This window comes from Bufo bufo, chromosome 7 (genome assembly GCF_905171765.1).
Source record: "Bufo bufo chromosome 7, aBufBuf1.1, whole genome shotgun sequence".
Lineage (NCBI taxonomy): Eukaryota > Metazoa > Chordata > Amphibia > Anura > Bufonidae > Bufo > Bufo bufo.
The window spans coordinates 120,675,687-120,698,529 of record NC_053395.1 but is presented as its reverse complement, the minus strand read 5'-3'; the positions used below and the strand labels follow the sequence as shown (position 1 = coordinate 120,698,529).

General features: G+C 44.6%; 1 protein-coding gene across 1 annotated transcript in view; it reads right to left on the bottom strand.

The window, feature by feature from the left end:
- The window catches only part of TRPM2 (transient receptor potential cation channel subfamily M member 2), a 1,766,051-nt gene that overhangs the window by 209,320 nt on the left and 1,533,888 nt on the right, over positions 1-22,843 (bottom strand). Inside the window, exon 21 of the mRNA XM_040441475.1 lies at positions 12,588-12,674. Within this exon, the coding sequence (XP_040297409.1) occupies positions 12,588-12,674 (87 nt within the window). The remainder of the gene's footprint in view (positions 1-12,587; positions 12,675-22,843) is intronic.

The following is a 22,843-nucleotide window of genomic DNA, read 5'->3' as shown; positions in this document are numbered from 1 at the left end:
GGATCTAGGGTGACAGCTGCCATAATGCAGCAATGTGTTACAATCGGTGGGCTTCGTGTAGATGTCAGTGGATAAATGGTCACCCACTATGGTAACTGTCATGTCTAGAAACTGGACATGTGAACTTGAGTGTACAAGGGTAAACATGATGTTGGGGTCCATGTGGTTCAAAAAATCATGAAAGCTCCCGAGAGAAAGAGAATCACCAGACCAGATGAGGAAGACGTCATCTATGTATCGCCACCACCCCAGCACATGGCTGAAGTGGTGGGACACATAGACAAGGTCCTCCTCGAGGGCCGCCATGAAGACATTGGCATAAGTCGGTGCCACATTAGACCCCATGGCGGTCCCTCGTAACTGGAGATAGAAGCTGTCCATGAAAAGGAAATAGTTGTTCCTCAAAATCAAATCCAATAGCTGGGCAAAAAAATCCTGACAAGCTAGTGAATAGTTACTACCAGATAGCTGTCTCCGAACCGCAGCCAGCCCCCTGTCATGGTCAATGGAGGTGTAGAGGCTAGTGACATCAAAGGATGCCAGGAGACAACCATCTGGCAGCACAATGTCAGAGATCCTGTCCAAAAAGTCGCCAGTGTCCCTGATGTAGGACCTGGCGCTTATCGCATAGTGTCGAAGTACTCGATCTAAGAAAATTGAGATGTTAGAAAAAATGGATCCGGTGCCCGAAACAATGGGGCGACCTGGTGGGTCCAGCAATGACTTGTGAATTTTGGGAAGAACATATATGACTGGTGTGCGTGGCTAAGATACAGTTAGGAAGGCATAGAGCTCACCATCAATGATGTCCCGACTCAAAGCTGTGTCAAGGACACCCTTGATGCGTCTAACTATATCAAACCTAGGATCCCCAGTTAGTACCCTGTATACACTTGAATCGCCCAATTGTCTTGTGATCTCCTGGATGTATTTAGGGGTGTCCATGACAACAACCGCACCACCCTTGTCCGCCGGTTTGATGGTGAGGCTGCTGTCATGGCACAAACCCTCCAAAGTAACCATCTCAGAAGTAGTCATGTTAGGATGTCTAAGGGGCACATTGGTAACCTTATCACGTAGGGCGGCTATATCGATAGAGACAGCCTTCCTAAATGTGTCCAATGCAGATGAATTATTGTGAGGTGCAAAATCACTCCTATTGAAAAGCCCAAAAGCTTTAAGTCTCAATTCAGTATCAATAGATCCTGCAGTCGACTGCTCCATTGGAGGGCGACCTGCAAACCATACCTTAAGCTCGATGTTCCTGTATAGGCGCTGCAGGTCGACCTCCAGGTGGAACCAGTCAACCTTGGTAGATGGACAAAATGAAAGGCCCTTGGACAGTACATTAATTTGCACATCAGTTAAAGGTACAGAAGAAATATTTACCACAGTAGAAACATTACTATTCATCATAGGGCATGATTCCCCTTTCTGCGTAGTGCCATAGGTTTGGTCACTTTTGGCGACCTGGGATTTCCGCCACCTGTGGTGTCTTCTGCCACCCCGTCTGGTTCTCTGACTGTCACAGGGCCTATCCCTAAAAAAGACTTAGTAGATACCGGATTGTTGGTGGCCACTGGCCCAGGCTGTCCCGACTGGGGGTGTTTTCTGTTATTCGGACGGTGTGGAGGAAACTGTCTCTGAGGTGTATCATTTTGCCATGTATAGATTTTGCCTTTAGCATAGTCATCGGCGTCCCGCTGCCATTTCTTCCTTTTAGTTGACTCCTGCTCCTTAATAAATTTAGATAAGTGTTCCATGCAGTTATCATTATATTTAAGAAATTCATCTGGTCCCAACATCGTTTCCAAAGCAATCTTAGTCTGGTCCTGCCGTGTTCTGCTGTCAGCCAGTTCCTGTTGCAAATACTCCAAATTCAAAAGAATAATATCATATGCATATTTATTTGATATTTGAGTAAATCTCTGTGCATATGAAGAGTCACTAGGAAAGAGATTTGGTTTAAGCTGTGACCGAATCCCCCTAGGAATTCTGTGCTCCTTGAAGTATTGGCCGAGGGTCATCATATGAAGGTCAGTGGACACTATTTTCTTGGCGTCTGCCTCGAAGTTTCTTTTCAGGTCAATTAAAGTGGGTGTAGATAGAAATGCAGGCTCACTCACCAAACCCTGTAGAATCCTCTCCTCATCAGCCCTGGTGTATGTGAAGACATCAGGGGTATCCATAACGTAAAAAGGTGAATAAATGAGTAACGGTGCAAGCTGGAAAAAGTCCAATATAGACAGAAACCAAAAACAAAGCTCAGCAGCACAAGACCAAAAAACAGTGGGTGCAAGTCCTCTCAGCCGCAGGCTAAGACGGCTATGAATAAGTATAGTTTCCAAAGATGAGGCAGCACTCCAATAGACGTAAAAAAGTGGATCCTTTATTCCCCTCTGTGCGACGTTTCAACCGTCTCAATGCGGTCTTTCTCAAGCATAACAAAATGGTGTCATCAAGGGGTATATATACCCACAATACATTGCAAATAATGAACGTGACAATTATATAATCTTTAAGACAATAAAGCATAAACAGTACAATCTATGGTGTACAAAAACCCCAAGTGTTATATAGCCAAGTGGTCTACATTGCATAATATTTATCATAGTGCAATACAGTGAACAAACACATTTGATCATTGTGATAATAATCAAATGAACTAATTGACCAATATCCAGTTAATCAAAAAAGTGTAACATCACCTGTGTATATAAATAAGTGCATGTAGTTTAAAAACAAACTCACACCGGATCGTATGGGTCGGCGCGCCAAACTTCCGCGTCCTCACCGTCAGAGTGCGCATGTCCCAAGTGCCTGCCACGTCACCAGGCGGACGCTCCAAGCCGAGGAGCCAGGCGTCATCACCATGGAAACGTGTAAACACATGACCAGAGCGATAGACCCGTGACTCCTCAGGAGGGCGCGCCGGGTAGAAACACGCCCACAAGGCCGGACCCGCGTCGCTAGGCAACAGTGAAACACTGCTCCCCCGGCACCAGCAGTCCCGCAATGTGTATCGTAGTCCACCAACCGGTCACATGACAGGCACAGGTACCCGGGCACATAAAAACGGCAGGAAAGGGGGAAATAACTGACGAGAGGAGAGAAAAGGGACACTGGCATCGCAACAATGAACTATGTGGGTAGAAGGACCAAAACCGGTCACTGTAATTTGTATATATATATAAACCAGAGTGAACGTGGCTTGCATAAAGTATATCAGCACTGGAAAGAATAGTAGTCACCTGTGCCATACTTCAAAGATAGGACAACAGGCCGGGGACCAAAAGGTCCCGCCGTTGTCACGGCAGAACCCCTGGTCCATGGAAGGCAAGGGATCAGAGACACGTCCATGCCACAGGTCCCAAACCCAAACACCGACCCTACAGTCCAAGATAAAATAAACAGACCACCACTCCAGGTAGACAACATGATTATAGTAAACCCACACGTTACATGGCAAAGCCAATACAAATGCATCCAGGGATCTCTCCCATCATCATAATCCCAACATGGAGAAGCAGAAGAAGGCGCATACCGTCCACAGAAAACACCAGCGGAGCACCAATGATCTAAAGAAAGAAAGAGTAGAATATATATATTTTTTTTTTTTCTCCTCTTTAAAATGGCAGACTTGGTTCAGTGCAGGAATTGTTGTGCATTTATTTCATGTTCCACTCTTTGGAGATTCGGATGCTGTCAGATCTGTAGACAGTTCTCCTTACTGCAGCAGGAAATTGCATTTTTGAAAGCTGAAATATTTAAATTATCTGTTAAACAAACTCCAGCTAGGACTGCTGCAATGCCACTGCCACAGAGGACCCCCAGAAATGGCAGATGGGTTAATGTAGGTTCTGGAAGTCTTAGAGTGGTGGATAGAAGACATGTCCCACAGTCGGTGGTTCTCCATAATTCATTTGCAGCACTCTCAGAATGTAAGGACAACATGGATATGGACTCAAGCACAGAGGGTGAGAAACCATCGACTCCTATGTCTAATGTATGCAACAAAAAAGATAAAGTGAAGTCTCAAAGGAAGCAGCTGTTGCTGGGTGATTCAATCATAAGAAGTGTGGAGCTTAAAGAAAATGGTTTTGTGAGATGTCTCCCTGGGGCTACTGCTAGAAGAGATAGAAGACGTATTATTAATATTGTTAAGCAAGCAAAGCAGGAAGGGGACGTGGATGTTCTTGTCCATCTAGGGACAAATGACCTGGCTTGCAATGAAGTGTCAGGTGAAAAAATCTTTTATCACACTTGGTAATGACGTACAGGATTTTGCATCCACCATTTCATTTTCTGAAGTTCTGCCTGTGCATAATGTTCAGAATGATAGGCAGAGGCGCATAAAGGAGTTCAACATATGGCTTAGTAAATGGTGTCAAGAGCAAGGATTTGGCTTTGTTTCTCATGATAGCTCTACTTGGAATAGAAAGGAACTGTACAAAAAAGATGGTTTGCATCTTTCTCTCAAAGGAACAAATGTACTTAGTGAACAACTCCAAAAATTTGCGAAAGAGTATTTAAACTAGGAAGGGGGGGCAAAAGAGTGAAAATAAAAGAGTCCAATTGCCCCCCGAAACAATGCCAGAACAGGTCAGAAGCACAGAGGTTAAGAAATGATAAGCTCAGAGTCCTGTCTACAAATGCTCGCAGTTTAGGTAAAAAAAATCAATGAACTTGGGTCAATAATAGCATCTGAGAATGTAGATTTAGTGGCTGTTACGGAGACATGGTTTAATGAAAGAAATGACTGGGACATAACCATACCAGGGTACTCTTTATACAGAAGAGACAGAGAAGGCAAGAAAGGAGGAGGAGTGGCCCTGTATGTGAAAGATAGCATTAAATCTAACCTAATACAAGTTGGTGAGGCCAACATAGAGTCAGTTTGGGTTACGTTGCAGTTTGCTAACCATGCAGTAACTTGTGTAGGTGTGATATATAGACCACCTGGTCAAGTTAAAGAACTAGATGATCTACTAGTTGAAGAAATAGCTAAAATGACAATGAAAGGAGAAGTTATCATTATGGGAGATTTCAATCTTCCAGATATAAACTGGAAAACCAAAATAGCAAGTTCTACCAGGAGTACAGATATTCTAAATTCCCTACTGGGGTTATCTCTACAACAAGTGGTTGAGGAGCCAACCCGGAGGGAGGCCATTTTGGATTTGGTATTCACAAACGGGGATTCGGTATATGATGTCATTGTAGGCGAAACCTTGGGATCTAGTGATCACCAGTCAGTGTGGTTTAATATAAGAACTGTGAAAGAGTCCCACCACACAAAAACAAAAGTTTTAGATTTTAGAAAAACAGACTTTTCAAAAATGAAATTAGTCATAAATGAGTCCTTATCAGACTGGAACGGATTACATGGAGTCCAGGAGAAATGGGACTACTTAAAAGGTGCATTATTGAAGGCAACAGAAAATTGCATTAGACTTGTCAGTAAAAGCAAAAAAAGGAGGAGACCACTGTGGTACTCAGCAGAAGTGGCCCAAATCATTAAAAATAAAAAGCTAGCATTTTGTAATTATAAAAAAACCCAGAGCAATGAAGATAAGGAAATCTACAAGATTAGGCAGAGAGAGGCCAAGCAAGTTATAAGAACTTCTAAAGCGCAGGCAGAAGAAAAACTAGCTCAGTCTATGAAAAAAGGGGATAAGACATTCTTCAGATATATAAATGAAAAAAGGAAATTAAAACAAGGAATAACTAAATTAAAAACAAAGGACGGAAGGTATGTAGAAGAGAATAAAGGGCTAGCCGACTGCCTTAATGAATACTTCTGTTCAGTTTTTACAAAAGAAAAAGGAGAAGGACCTCCACTAGAAAGAATGACTAATAAATCGTTTGATGCATGTATCTTTACAGAGGAAGATGTTCTAAGTTTGCTGTCTAAGGTGAAGACAAATAAGTCACAGGGGCCTGATGAGATACACCCAAAATTATTAAAAGAGCTTAGTGGTGAGCTGGCAAAACCGTTAACAGATTTATTTAACCAATCATTAGTAACAGGAGTCGTCCCGGAAGATTGGAAATTGGCAAATGTCGTGCCCATTCACAAGAAAGGTAGTAGGGAGGAATCGAGCAACTATAGACCAGTGAGTCTGACATCAATAGTAGGCAAATTAATGGAAACCCTATTAAAGGATAGGATTGTGGAACATCTAAAATCCCATGGATTGCAAGATGAAAAACAACATTGGTTTACTTCAGGGAGATCATGTCAAACAAATCTTATAGATTTTTTTGACTGGGTGAATAAAATAATAGACGGTGGAGGTGCAGTAGACATCGCATATCTAGATTTTAGTAAGGCTTTTGACACTGTCCCACATAGAAGACTTATCAATAAACTGCAGTCATTGAGCATGGACTCCCATATTGTTGAGTGGATTAGGCAGTGGCTGAGTGACAGACAACAGAGGGTTGTAGTCAATGGAGAACATTCAAAACAAGGTCATGTTACCAGTGGGGTTCCACAGGGATCTGCACTGGGACCAATTTTGTTTAATATCTTCATAAGTGATATTGCAAAAGGCCTCGCTGGTAAGGTTTGTCTTTTTGCTGATGACACAAAGATATGTAACAGGGTTGATGTTCCTGGAGGGAAACGCCAAATGGAAAAGGATTTAGGAAAACTAGAAGAATGGTCAGAACTCTGGAAACTGAAATTTAATGTGGATAAGTGCAAGATAATGCACCTGGGGCGTAAAAACCCAAGGGCAGAATATAGAATATTTGACACAGTCCTGACCTCAGTATCTGAGGAAAGGGATTTAGGAGTAATTATTTCAGAAGACTTAAAGGTGGGAAGACAATGTAATAGAGCAGCACGAAATGCCAGCATAATGCTTGGATGTATAGGGAGAGGTATAAGCAGTAGAAAGAGTGAAGTGCTTATGCCGCTGTACAGAACACTGGTGAGACCTCACTTGGAGTATTGTGCGCAGTACTGGAGGCCATATCTCCAGAATGATATAGATACTCTAGAGAGAGTTCAGAGAAGAGCTACTAAACTAGTACATGGATTGCAGGATAAAACTTACCAGGAAAGGTTAAAGGACCTTAATATGTATAGCTTGGAAGAAAGAAGAGACAGAGGGGATATGATAGAAACTTTTAAATACATAAAGGGAATCAACTCGGTAAAGGAAGAGAGCATATTTAAAAGAAGAAAAACTACCACAAGAGGACACAGTTTTAAATTAGAGGGGCAAAGGTTTAAAAGTAATATAAGGAAGTATTACTTTACTGAGAGAGTAGTGGATGCATGGAATAGCCTTCCTGCAGAAGTCGTAGCTGCAAATACAGTGAGGGGGTTTAAGCATGCATGGGATAGGCATAAGGCCATCCTTCATATAAGATAGGGCCGGGGGCTATCCATAGTATTCAGTATATTGGGCAGACTAGATGGGCCAAATGGTTCTTATCTGCCGACACATTCTATGTTTCTATGTTTTACCTCTAGACTGTGCACAATCGAACCTGGAAAAGGCAAGGAAACCCAGTGTAAACACGCCAATAAGAGACGTTCCAAGGGGGTACATTTTGTACTCTGCGATAAGGTGTGGTTGTCGACTAAAAATCTTGCTTTGAAACAATGTTCTAAGAAATTCTCGCCGCGTTTCATTGGACCATACAATATTATTGAGCTTATTAACCCAGTATCTTTTAGACTTAAAGAGGACCTTTCACCTATTCTTACCCTATGAACTAAGTATACAGCCATGTGGAGCGGCGCCCGGGGATCTCACTGCACTTACTATTATCCCCAGGCGCCGCTCCGTTCTGCCGCTATGCCCTCCGGTATCTCCGTTCCCTAAGTTATAGTAGGCGGAGATACCAGTCCCTAAGTTATGGTAGGCGGAGTCTGCCCTAGCGCTGGCCAATCGCAGCGCAGAGCTCACAGCCTGTGAGGTTATTTTCTCCCAGGCTGTGAGCTCTGCAATGCGATTGGCCAGCGCTAGGGCAGACTCCGCCTACCATAACTTAGGGAACGGAGATACCGGAGGGCATAGCAGGAGAACGGAGCGGCGCCTGGGGATAATAGTAAGTGCAGTGAGATCCCCGGGCGCCGCTCCACATGGCTGTATACTTAGTTCATAGAGTAAGAATAGGTGAAAGGTCCTCTTTAAGCTACCCGACTCCCTCCGTATACATGATGTGTTCCATAAGTCGTTACTTAAGATATATGTGTCACCAGTGGTTCCGGTTAAAAAACCTCCTCCACCTGTGGAGGTTGAGGATCAGGAGGAATTCATTATTTCTAAAATAATAGATGTCAGAAAGATTAGAAATTCCTTTCAATACCTGGTCCACTGGAAAGGTTTTGGACCTGAGGAGAGGTCCTGGATACCTATGTCTAGGATGCATGCTTCCAGGTTAATTACTAAGTTTCACCGGGAACACCCTGAGAAACCTCGTCCACAATGCTTGGGTCCGGTGGCCCCTCGTAAAAGGGGGGGTACTGTAACGGGGCACCGAAGGCGCACTCGGTCTCCCATCAGCCGCAGACCTGCTGCTTGGCTTCGGGAGCGAGGATCTGTGTTTGGCCTCGTTCCCAGGGTGGCCTTGCTAGCTGGGAGACTCCCTGCTCCTAGGTCTGCCTTGAGCATCGAGCTGATCACTCGGTGCTCGACTTGTTTGTCTGTCGGTCATGTGATGCTGGCCACGTCACATGACCCTCAGCCCCCACTATAAATACAGGCGGCCTGCTGGCTACAGGTTGCCTGTGATTTTCGTCCTATAGGCTGTGTACTTTATTGTTATTAAGCTATTGTAACTTTTCAGTGGCTGTCCTCTTCCCTGCTGTCTTTCTCTCTGCTTGCATTTAGTAGGTTAGGGACTGTCGCCCAGTTGCGCTCCGTCACCCAGGGCGGGTGGTGCAAGTAGGCAGGGACAAGGGACCGGGTGGCAGCTCAGGGGGTGCACCTCCGCTCTATCTTGATTCCCGTGACTCTACCCATGACATCAGCACTACAATATGGCTCCCCTGTCCTGTCCAACACACAATCATCTTCATAGTCCTCACTCTTCTCTCCATGGCCCCCTTCATGATTTCCATCTCTGTATTTGTCCTGAGTGCCACTTTTGCCATGTCTACCACTACCCCTACAGAACAACAACACCAAATTGCAGCAGTTTTTTTCTATAATTAAAAGAAGTACAATTATAAGTCTCCTTCTACACTGGTATTGATGAACTAAAATGTGCTTAATTATAAATGGTAGCAAAGTTGAAACTAGTTTTGATGGGAAAAAAAGGGGGCAACTATGCTGCAATTGGTGCTGAGCTGCTGGGAAAAAGATTTATGAACAGTGTTCCAAGAGCAAAAGGCAAACCAGACTTAAGGGGGGGGGGGGGGGGCTGCTTTAGCGGCTTATATCTTGGGATTGGTAGCAGCTAGAGATATTGGCCTGCTATTGTTTGAAAGCTTGCATTACATTGGAAGATATAGCTCATAGCAATCAGGATGGCAGTAATTTCAACTGAAAGTAAAAAAAAAATTAAAAAAAACAGCTTTAATTGTTTTCACTCCTGACTTGATTTTTAACAGCTATATCTTTTGATGTAGTGGATATAATGATGTGATTCTACCAGCTTTTAAACAGTCCCAGGCCCATCTCTCTAGCTGCTACCAATCCCAAGATATGAGCAGCTAAAGCAGCCACTCCTCTTCTAGTGTTGAGCGCAAATATTCGAATATCAAATTTTTTTAGCGAATATCGGCACTTCGCTAATTCGAGAATATTTTGAATATAGTGCTATAAATTCGATAATTCGAATATTCTTTTTTTTTTTTTTTTTTTTTTATTGTTATATTTTTTTCTCTCCCACTTTCCAAAAGTTGTTCTTACCTGTCCTTAGGATTCCTGGCTTCCTTGGCTGCTCCAGTCAGTGCCCGTTGCCGCTTCTGACGACTTCCGTGCTCATGGAGCGTCCCCATCACCAGGGGAACGTCTCCATACTAGAATGTACTGTCGGATTTGAGAATTATGTTGAAATAGCAATTCGATTAATTCAAGTTATAATAATTGAATTTCGATTTCAACTTAGCACTGCTATATTCCATATTAGGCTAGAATTAACAAATATGGAATATAGCACTGCTAAGTTGAAATTGAAATTCGATTATAATAACTTGAATTAATCGAATTGCTATTTCAACTTGGACCTGGTTTACTATGGTTGGCTTGGTAGAATTAGCGAATATGACGAATATATTCATCATATTCCTCAAAACGAAGATAACAAAGTATTCTCCATCTTCGTTTTTAGCTACCTATTCGTCAACTTCGCTAATTCTAGCAATCAAATAGGAAGGTTGACTATAGAGACAGCTGTGTTTAATTCGCTATGCGATTATATTACTTAGCTTTTTTTTTTTATAAATAGAATCATTATAATAAAGTATTTAACTATTCAATAAAAATAAAAAATAAAGTAATATAATCGCATAGCGAATTAAACTTAGCTGTCTCTATAGTCAATTTTCCTATTTGATTGCTAGAATTAGCGAAGTTGACGAATAGGTAGCAAAAAACGAAGATGGAGAATACTTTGTTATCTTCGTTTTGAGGAATATGACGAATACATTCGTCATATTCGTCATCTTCGCTAATTCTAGATATCAAACCAATAGGAAAGTAGCCTTAAGTTAAAATCGTAATACGCGATTATTTAAATCACATTTTAATCGCAATAACTAGAATAATGACGAATATTCGATTTCGACGAATATGAAGCAAATATTCTATTGAATATTCACGAATTTTGTCGAAATCGAATATGGCACCTGCCGCTCATCACTACCCTCTTCATAAGCCTGGTTTGATTTGGGCTAAGGATGAGCGAACTGGTTCTAACTTTTCGGGATTCAGTCTGGACGAGAGAGAGAGAGAGAGAGAGAAAGAAAGAGAGAAACCCTCAGGGTTTCTTGGAAAGATATTCAAATTAGCTTTCCTAAACCTATCTGACAGCGGCAAATAGACATGATAATTTGCATAGTTTTTACATAGAAATCCAGAGGAGTGTTGTCTAGCATACAATAGTTGTCATGTGTACTAACTGGTCTCCATAATAGAAAAAGTATCCACTCAGAGGTTTCTCCTAGAGAGGTTATTCTCATTCACTTTTCTCTAATAAAGGACCTTAGTCATGAAAGACCTCTCTTGAAAATGATGTGACAGACTCCCTTTAATTAGAGAGATATGTTTCTACTGTGAGACCAGATTTGAAGAGTGTGTCTTTTCAATAATTAGCTTCCAGTCAGATTATATGTATTTCAATTCTGAATGCTTTAGTGAGCATTCATAGCAACAAGGTAAACCAGTGGTATACTTATCATGGACGCAGACCACATGAATGTCATGGGGTCTGAGGGTGGGAGGGCACCAGTGCTGAATTGCCTCTTACTGCATTTTCCAGCAGTGCAAAGAAATTGTTTACAGCTCCCAATGATATAAACAGTAACTTAATAAGTTCCTGTGCACCGAGCTCTGCTATCTGGAGGCAGCCAGTTTGGCTACTTTCACACTAGCGTTCAGAGAGGATCCGTCTGGTATCTGCACAGACGGATCCTCTCCTATAATGCAGAAGTTTGGATCCGTTCAGAACGGATCCGTCTGTATTATAGTTTAGAAAAAATTCTAAGTCTGAAAGTTGTTCAGACGAATCCGTCCAGACTTTACATTGAAAGTCAATGGGGGACGGATCCGTTTGAAAATTGAGCCATATTGTGTCCACTTCAAATAGATCCATCCCCATTGACTTACATTGTACGTCTGGACGGATCCGTTTGCCTCCGCACGGCCAGGCGGACACCCGTACGCTGCAAGCAGCGTTCGGGTGTCCGCCTGCTGAGCAGAGCGGAGGCTGAACGCTGCCGATGCATTCTGAGCGAATCCGCATCCACTCAGAATGCATTGGTAGCTGGACGGATGCGTTCGGGGCCGCTTGTGAGACCCTTCAAACGGAGCTCACAAGCGGAGCCCTGACGCTAGTGTGAAAGTAGCCTTACAATATACTGTATAACAGGAAGCAGATATGTTGATGTATTTATACCAGTTGCCTGTTGTAAATGAAAAATATGTTGTTCAGAATGAGCTCCATATTTACAATTCACTTATACCACTTTTTTAAACATAGAAGTCAGATAATGTGGGTGATCGAATATTTCCTCTGCTCTGACATGGACTTCCCTGCACCTCTGTGTGGCTATTTCCTTGTATCTTTCTGTGCCATTGCACTGTTAAAATTCCATCTATATTTACCAATACTAGTAAATCATTGCATGCCTCTCTTTGTTCTCTCCTATTAGTTTATAGTGCACTATTAATCCAGGATTTATTTTTCTATCTGACATGTTTGTTGTTGTGATTTGTTTCCACAAGGATAAGGAATATTTGCTTCAGTCTCAAACAGTTTTTGCTTTCCACTATATTAATTGCAAGATAATAGAGTGAACTTGGCATAATTAGGGTTTTTCAACATTGCAATGTTATCAAAGTGTTTTGGTATAAGGAAACATTAAAAAAAATAACTTTTATTTCCAATTATAATATACATACCGTGTAATTATTGAGTGAATAGCATGATTTGGGCCAAACCAACATAGACTTCCTCTGCCTCTCAGGCCTGTTCGCCCAACTGGATTTCTAACACAAACAGAAGAAAAAAGAATTTTGAATATGTTGAAAAAAAAATATGTATGCTCTGTAATGACAATGAAAAAATATGGGGTCATTTACATCGGTCTTAATAAGCCTCTGTGCTGGCGGTGGAACCGTTGAAGTTATGTAGATGCGCATCTATATAAAGTGGTCTAGCCCCCTTCCCAGCTCCTTGTGTCTTGCAAAGGTTGCTGTTGTCTGTGCTGGTGTTCCTGTACACCGGACCCATGGTTGTGTTTCTGGACTCCGCTACCTGTATGAACCTTGTCTACTCTGTCTTGACCTGGATTACCTGACCTGTACCGGTTCTGCCTGCCCTGACCCATTGCTTGTTTGACTTTGCCTATGCCTCATCCTTCGGTCCAGCACTGTTGCTCCTGGTTACAACTCGGCCTGCTGTCTATGACTGTACCTCTGGTACCTTGCACTTGTACCTCCTGTTCTGCCTGGACCAGCTGCCTCATGTGCCAACTCTTCTCAAGAGGTAGTGACCTGGTGTTCCCCTCGGACAGTCTATCCCCACCATCAATACCCACTAGATTTGATCACCGGGTTATAATGAATATATAGTGCTGAGAGCAGCCCAAACAATTCAATGTACTAAACACACCAAACATTAGCACCAAACACATGTATATATAAACATGAAAGAGTCTCTATTTAACATACATTAATTTAACATATATAAAAAATATATACTTTGTAAAAACAGCAGCAAGGAAGGGGGGAAACCTTCAGTGAGGAAAAAACAACCCTAGAGGAGGCTGAGGGGTCAACACACAAGGGTATATAGATTGCAGAGAGAAGCCACACACAAGCAGGCCAATGACAATAGAAGTAGAGTTGAGCGAACACCTGGATGTTCGGGTTCGAGAAGTTCGGCCGAACTTCCCGGAAATGTTCGGGTTCCGAACCCGACCCGAACTTCGTCCCGAACCCGAACCCCATTGAAGTCAATGGGGACCCGAACTTTTTGGCACTAAAAAGGCTGTAAAACAGCCCAGGAAAGAGCTAGAGGGTTGCAAAAGGCAGCAACATGTAGGTAAATCCCCTGCAAACAAATGTGGATAATAAAAATAAAATAAATAAAAATTAACCAATATCAATTGGAGAGAGGGCCCATAGCAGAGAATCTGGCTTCACGTCAGCAGAGAATCAGTCTCTTCATGCCATAGCAGAGAATCTGGCTTCATGTCAGCAGAGAATCAGTCTGCATGTCCTAGCAGAGAATCATGCTTTACGTCACCCAACACTGGAACAGTCCATTGTCAGATATTTAGGCCCAGGCACCCAGGCAGAGGAGAGAGGTCCCGTAACAGAGAATCTGGCTTCATGTCAGCAAAGAATCAGTCTCTTCATGCCATAGCAGAGAATCTGGCTTCATGTCAGCAGAGAATCAGTCTGCATGTCATAGCAGAGAATCAGGCTTCACGTCACCCACCACTGGAACAGGCCACTGTCAGATATTTTTTAGGCCCCAGCACCCAGACAGAGGAGAGGTTCATTCAACTTTGGGTTGCCCGCAATATAATGGTAAAATAAAAATAAAAATAGGATTGAATGAGGAAGTGCCCTGGAGTACAATAATATATTGTTAAGGGGAGGTAGTTAATGTCTAATCTGCATAAGGGATGGACAGGTCCTGTGGGATCCATGCCTGGTTCATTTTTATGAACGTCAGCTTGTCCACATTGGCTGTAGACAGGCGGCTGCGTTTGTCTGTAATGACGCCCCCTGCCGTGCTGAATACACGTTCAGACAAAACGCTGGCCGCCGGGCAGGCCAGCACCTTCAAGGCATAAAAGGCTAGCTCTGGCCACGTGGACAATTTGGAGACCCAGAAGTTGAATGGGGCCGAACCATCAGTCAGTACGTGGAGGGGTGTGCACAGGTACTGTTTCACCATGTTATTGAAATGTTGCCTCCTGCTAACACGTTCCGTATCAGGTGGTGGTGCAGTTAGCTGTGGCGTGTTGACAAAACTTTTCCACATCTCTGCCATGCTAACCCTGCCCTCAGAGGAGCTGGCCGTGACACAGCTGCGTTGGCGACCTCTTGCTCCTCCTCTGCCTTCGCCTTGGGCTTCCACTTGTTCCCCTGTGACATTTGGGAATGCTCTCAGTAGCGCGTCTACCAACGTGCGCTTGTACTCGCGCATCTTACTATCACGCTCCAGTGCATGAAGTAAGGTGGGCACATTGTCTTTGTACCGTGGATCCAGCAGGGTGGCAACCCAGTAGTCCGCACACGTTAAAATGTGGGCAACTCTGCTGTCGTTGCGCAGGCACTGCAGCATGTAGTCGCTCATGTGTGCCAGGCTGCCCAGAGGTAAGGACAAGCTGTCCTCTGTGGGAGGCGTATCGTCATCGTCCTGCGTTTCCCCCCAGCCACGCACCAGTGATGGGCCCGAGCTGCGTTGGGTGGCAGCCCGCTGTGAACCTGCTTCATACTCATCCTCATCCTCCTCCACCTCCTCCTCATCCTCGTCCTCCTCGTCCTCCAGTAGTGGGCCCTGTCTGGCCACATTTGTACCTGGCCTCTGCTGTTGCAAAAAACCTCCCTCTGAGTCACTTCGAAGAGACTGGCCTGAAAGTGCTAAAAATGACCCCTCTTCCTCCTCCTCCTCCTGGGCCACCTCCTCTTCCATCATCCATAAGTGTTTTCTCAAGGAGACATAGAAGTGGTATTGTAACGCTGATAAGGGCGTCATCGCCACTGGCCATGTTGGTGGAGTACTCAAAACAGCGCAACAGGGCACACAGGTCTCGCATGGAGGCCCAGTCATTGGTGGTAAAGTGTTGCTGTTCCGCAGTGCGACTGACCCGTGCATGCTGCAGCTGAAACTCCACTATGGCCTGCTGCTGCTCGCACAGTCTGTCCAGCATGTGCAAGGTGGAGTTCCACCTGGTGGGCACGTCGCATATGAGGCGGTGAGCGGGAAGGCCGAAGTTACGCTGTAGCGCAGACAGGCGAGCAGCGGCAGGATGTGAACGCCGGAAGCGCGAACAGACGGCCCACACTTCTTGAGATGCTTGGTGACGCAGGTGGTGGTGTTGGTGGTACATCCCATGTTTGCTGGGCGGCAGGTGCCAACGTTCCTCCAGAGGCGGAGGAAGAGGCCGAGGCGGCGGCGGCAGCAGCAGAAGAGGCCGAGGCGGCATCAGCAGCAGAAGAGGTAGCAGGGGGAGCCTGAGTGACTTCCTTGTTTTTAAGGTGTTTACTCCACTGCAGTTCATGCTTTGCATGCAGGTGCCTGGTCATGCAGGTTGTGCTAAGGTTCAGAACGTTAATGCCTCGCTTCAGGCTCTGATGGCACAGCGTGCAAACCACTCGGGTCTTGTCGTCAGCACATTGTTTGAAGAAGTGCCATGCCAGGGAACTCCTTGAAGCTGCCTTTGGGGTGCTCGGTCCCAGATGGCGGCGGTCAGTAGCAGGCGGAGTCTCTTGGAGGCGGGTGTTCTGCTTTTGCCCACTGCTCCCTCTTTGTCTTTTGCTACGCTGTTCGCTCGGTCTCACCACTGCCTCTTCCTCCGAACTGTGAAAGTCAGTGGCACGACCTTCATTCCATGTGGGGTCTAGGACCTTATCGTCCCCTGAATCGTCTTCCACCCAGTCTTGATCCCTGACCTCCTGTTCAGTCTGCACACTGCAGAAAGACGCAGCAGTTGGCACCTGTGTTTCGTCATCATCAGAGACGTGCTGAGGTGGTATTCCCATGTCCTCATCATTAGGAAACATAAGTGGTTGTGCGTTAGTGCATTCTATCTCTTCCACCCCTGGGGAAGGGCTAGGTGGATGCCCTTGGGAAACCCTGCCAGCAGAGTCTTCAAACAGCATAAAAGACTGCTGCATAACTTGAGGCTCAGACAGTTTCCCTGATATGCATGGAGGTGATGTGACAGACTGATGGGCTTGGTTTTCATGCGCCATCTGTGCGCTTTCTGCAGAAGACTGGGTGGGAGATAATGTGAACGTGCTGGATCCACTGTCGGCCACCCAATTGATTAATGCCTGTACCTTCTCAGGCCTTACCATCCTTAGAACGGCATTGGGCCCCACCAAATATCCCTGTAAATTCTGGCGGCTACTGGGACCTGAGGTAGTTGGTACACTAGGACGTTTGGCTGTGGCAGAACGGCCACGTCCTCTCCCAGCACCAGAGGGTCCACTAACACCACCACGACCATGTCCGCGTCCCTTACTAGATGTTTTCCTCATTGTTACCGTTCACCACAATAAGAAAAAAAAATATTTGGCCCAATATATTGAATTCTAATTCAGGCCTTTTTTTACAGGCACCTAACACTATCTGGCTATCTATTTAGGTACCGTATTACACTAATACAGGCACAACAGTAACGACAGATTTAGCTGAATATAAATTGTAGGCCTAGTATTTAGGCGCTAGGTGACAGGTATACGTTTACGGACAGAATTATTTAAACTTGGAAATGCACGGTAGCGTGTGAAGTTATTGAGGATGACACTATCCGCACCTTCAATCTAATATACCCTTTTATGGATCAATTTAAACTTGGCCTGATACAGCAGAAAAAATATATTTAGGGAATTGCTAAGTTGGGAATTGTATTCAACCCAGAACAAAAACTGTGCTTTGACGGACACTAAATTGACCAGCCTCAGCAATAAACATAGATTTAGCTGAATATAAATTTGAGGCCTATTATTTAGGCGCTGGGTGACAGGTATACGTTTATGGACAGAATTAGACTTGGAAATGCACGGTAGCGTGTGTGTGAAGTTATTGAGAATGACCCTATCTGCACCTTCAATCTAATATACCCTTTTATGGATAGATTTAAAGTAGGCCTGATACAGCAGAAACCACTCATTTAGGAAATTGCTAGGTTGGGAATTGTATTTCAACCCAGAACAAAAACTGTGCTTTGACGGACACAATATAACTTGACCAGCTACAGCAATAACCACAGATTTAGCTGAATATAAATTTGAGGCCTATTATTTAGGCGCTGGGTGACAGGTATACGTTTACAGACAGTATTAGACTTGGAAATGCACAGTAGCGTGTGTGTGAAGTTATTGAGAATGACCCTATCAGCACCTTGAATCTGATATACCCTTTTAATGAATAGATTTAAAGTAGCCCTGATACAGCAGAAACCACTAATTTAGGAAATTGCTAAGTTGGGAATTGTATTTCAACCCAGAACAAAAATATATCCTTTGCCAGACAGCAGACAGTATTACAATTGGCTGGCCACAGCTGAAACACCAGATTTAGGGTACTGCTATTTCGGCAGTTGTATTTTACCCCTCAATAAAATAGCAAGCACAGCCAAGCCCCTGATGTAGGATATAGCAAAAAAAATAACCACACTATTGATGGTTAAATGGACTTGGTGGCAGCTTGCCCCTGATGTAGGATATAGCAAAAAAATAACCACACTATTGATGGTTAAATGGACTTGGTGGCAGCTTGCCCTTGATGTAGGATATAGCAAAAAAATAACCACACTATTGATGGTTAAATGGACTTGGTGACAGCTTGCCCCTGATGTAGGATATAGCAAAAAAATAACCACACTATTGATGGTTAAATGGACTTGGTGGAAGCTTGTGCTGGCGCACCACAAGCCACAAAATGTCCGCCGATCACCCCAGAAAAAAGTGACTGAAAAACGCTCTGGGCAGCCTAAAAACAGTGAGCAATTGAATAGCAGCAGTTAAATGATCCACAGCTGTAGATCGATCACTGAATGAAGTCTTTTGGAGGAGTTGATCACTGCCTAATCTCGCCCTAACGTCGCAGCTGCAACCTCTCCCTACACTAAGCACAGCAGAGTGACGTGCGGCGCTACGTGACTCCAGCTTAAATAGAGGCTGGGTCACATGCTGCACTGGCCAATCACAGCCATGCCAATAGTAGGCATGGCTGTGATGGCCTCGTGGGGCAAGTAGTATGACGCTTGTTGATTGGCTGCTTTGCAGCCTTTCAAAAAGCGCCAAGAAAACGACGAACACCGAACCCGAACCTGGACTTTTACCAAAATGTTCGGGTTCGGGTCCGTGTCACGGACACCCCAAAATTCGGTACGAACCCGAACTGTACAGTTCGGGTTCGCTCATCCCTAATTATAGATATGGCGCAAAAGACATGTCGTCATTCAATCCCCTAGGTGTCATGCAGTCAAGTTTGTGAATCCATCTTCTCTTAATCACATGATCTGATATGCGATGCCTGATTGGAAAGCATTGTTCCAGGACACATCTGGTACCAATTTTACTTTATTTGATAATGGGAAGACGCTATAAAAAGAGGAGTTTGTGAAATTGTTTCTTATCCCCAGAAGAAGCCAGGTGTTCCTGGCGAAATGACGTCGGGAGGAGGTGGCTGAGGGTTCCACACGTATTCTTGGGTAGTTATTTGCTTATCCTTTCCACACATAGGTCTGTTTATGCCTTACTTAGGCCTTACTTATGCCTTTTATGTCTGATGGCTTCTATTGTCTTATTGGCCTGCTTGTGTGTGGCTTCTCTCTGCAATCTATATACCCTTGTGTGTTGACCCCTCAGCCTCCTCTAGGGTTGTTTTTTCCTCACTGAAGGTTTCCCCCTTCCTTGCTGCTGTTTTTACAAAGTATATATTTTTTATATATATGTTAAATTAATGTATGTTAAATAAAGACTCTTTCATGTTTATATATACATGTGTTTGGTGCTAATGTTTGGTATGTATCCCCACCATCAGTGGTACTGTGAAGACTGAGAGGGGATCACTTAGAAAAAGCCCTTAGAGGAGGTTGTTCACATGGCACAGTGGGTTCACACCTGCTGGTTCATGACAGTAACATTCAAATGGAAGTGAGAAAAAAAAAACACAACACAAAACTTGCATCTTTGTCTAGAAAGACAAGAGAACCAGAAGGTCTCAAGCGAAATTTGAGTTACTTGGTTGACTTATTAGGGAGAGCAAAAAAATATGCATGCAAAAGTATTGCATGTCGGGAGACACTACTAGAGATAACCGAATTAGAAGTTGACGAAGTGGAATTCGATTTGAATTTCAGAAAAAAATTGATTCTCACCAAAGCCGAATTTTCTCATGCGGTAACGAATCACATTTTTTCCTAAAATGGCTGATGCACCTGTTAGGGCATGGAGCAAAGAACTATGGGAACGAGGGATGACCCACAATGCCATGCATGCAGCCAATGAGCAGCCAGCCAGCCCCTGTGGTGTCACGGCCCATAAATAGCCTCAACCATATTGGATTCTGCCATTTTCCAGTGTACTTAGTGCAGGGAAAGTGCTAGGGAAAGTGCTAGGGACAGTGCTCTGATTGGATGCACTCAATGCAAGGGAGAAGAGAACCAACAGCGGACGAACGGGGGGGGTCTTTGGAAAAAATAAATAAGTGCCATAGCATCAGTGGGGGCCGCCCTATAGGGTAAGACCATAATTAGAGTAGGGCTAAACTGATGAAAGGTCCTCTTTAATTGCCGTTCAGCGATGAAGTTACATTGTACTACAGCCATTTACGGGATGTTTTAATAGAAAAGATAAGTATGTCCTATTCGCCGTTCTGCATAGATTTTTGGGGGGAGGTATATTAATAGGAAAAAAAAGGAAAAACTATATGTCTTAATTGCCGTTCAGCGGTGAAGTTACATTGTACCACAGCCATTTATGTGGTGTATTAAAGGGAAATATACGTAAGTCCCATTAGCCGTTCTGCGGTGAATTGGCATTTCACTCTGTGGTTTCCTCATGCTGCTACCACCTCACCATTATGTGGTCTACTTATGCTGCCTCCACTTCAACACTAAGTCACTGGGTCACTCTGTGGTCTCCTCATGCTGCTGCCACCTCACTACTCTGTGGTCTCCTCATGCTGCTGCTACCTCAACAATATGTCACTGGGCCACTCTGTGGTCTCCTCAGGCTGCTGCCACATCACCACTCTGTGGTCTCCTCATGATGCTGCTACCTCAACACTATATCACTGGGACACTCTGTAGTCTCCTTATGTTGCTGCCACCTCAACACTATGTCACTAGGCCACTATGTGGTCTCCTCATGCTGCTGCGACCTTAACAGTATGTCACTGGGTCACTCTGTGGTCTCCTCATGCTGCTGCCACCTCAACACTATATCACTGAGCCACTCTGTGGTCTCCTCATGCTGCTGCCACCTCACCACTCTGTTGTCTTCTCATGCTGCTGCCACCTCAATACTATGTCACTGGGACACTCTGTGGTCTCCTTATGTTTCTGCCTCAACACTTTGCAACTGGGCCACTGTATTGTCTCCTCATGCTGCTGCCACGTCAACACTCTATGGTCTCCTCATGCTGCTGCCACCTCAACACTGTCACTGGGCCACTCTGCGGTTTCATCATGCTGCTGCCACCTCAACACTATGTCACTGGGCCACTCTGTGGTCTCCCCATGTTGCTGCCACCTCAACACTCTGTGGTCTCCTCATGCTGCTGCCACATTACCCCTCTGTGGTCTCCTCATGCTGCTGCCACCTCCCCATTCTGTCACTGGGCCACTCTGTGGTCTCCTCATGCTGCTGCCTTCTCACCGCTCTGTCATTGGACCACTCTGTGGACTTCTCATGCTGTTCCCACCCTCCCCACTCCATGACTGGGCCGCTATTTTGCCTTTTTGGCCTGGTTGACATCATCATTTATTTGACCTTTCTTCTTTTATTTCTATGTAGCAGCTGTAAGGCGTGTATGACATGGTCCCTATTTTGCATCAGAATTGGCTTATGATTTGGTAGCCAAAAGCAGGAGTGGGTACAAAACACAGAAGACATGCAAATATTCCATTCACGTGTCATTTCTGTTTTGGATCCACTCCTGTTTTTTTTGGCTTTAGCAATACTGATGGATTACTGACCAAATGCCGACCGAGTGAAGGTGAGTGCTCAACAGATAGGATATGTTTTTTGTGCGTTATTGTTCTAAAGGATCAAAGGATGTTCAAAATAATCAGTGACGTCAACACAAACTTACTGCTGACACTCTCTCCACTCTGTCAGGGGAGCTCTACTTGTATAAGCGTTTAGGAAACAAAGAGAGGATTTGCACCAACAAGAAATGCTACTGACTAAACAGGGGAGTCATACATGCAGGTATTAAAAGCTGAGACTTCCGCCAATATGTTCCAGTAAGGAAGATATCAGAGCCCATCACTGCACCACGTCACGGTCACTCAGCATGGCAGAGGGTCCTAGCCGCTGCTCTAACTATGGTGTGAACACGGTCTGGGGGTGATATAATTCAGCACACAGCCAAGCCTCCACACAAAGGCCCAGCATGAATACTGTGGCAGTGCAATGTGAATGAGGCCAGGCCGTGAGCCACACCTATACCAGACCATGTGATGGAGGTTACCAGGTGCAACAGAGTGTCCAAACACACCCAAATCTAACAAGACAAAAACACAGAAATGAAGTGGCAATTCTGGAGGAGCTGCTCAGCCCCTGACACTGTGGCGTGTCTATTTAATGGAGGAGCAGCCCCACCGCATGTGGACCGCAATAATCGACTAACCCCAGCAAAATATGCATACAATGGAGGACGTCGACGCGGTCCACATGCACCACAAGAGCAAACTACACAGAATGTAGTAAATAAACATAGGAAACAAAGAGAGGATTTGCACCAACAAGAAATGCTACTGACTAAACAGGGGAGTCATACATGCAGGTATTAAAAGCTGAGACTTCCGCCAATATGTTCCAGTAAGGAAGATATCAGAGCCCATCACTGCACCACGTCACGGTCACTCAGCATGGCAGAGGGTCCTAGCCGCTGCTCTAACTATGGTGTGAACACGGTCTGGGGGTGATATAATTCAGCACACAGCCAAGCCTCCACACAAAGGCCCAGCATGAATACTGTGGCAGTGCAATGTGAATGAGGCCAGGCCGTGAGCCACACCTATACCAGACCATGTGATGGAGGTTACCAGGTGCAACAGAGTGTCCAAACACACCCAAATCTAACAAGACAAAAACACAGAAATGAAGTGGCAATTCTGGAGGAGCTGCTCAGCCCCTGACACTGTGGCGTGTCTATTTAATGGAGGAGCAGCCCCACCGCATGTGGACCGCAATAATCGACTAACCCCAGCAAAATATGCATACAATGGAGGACGTCA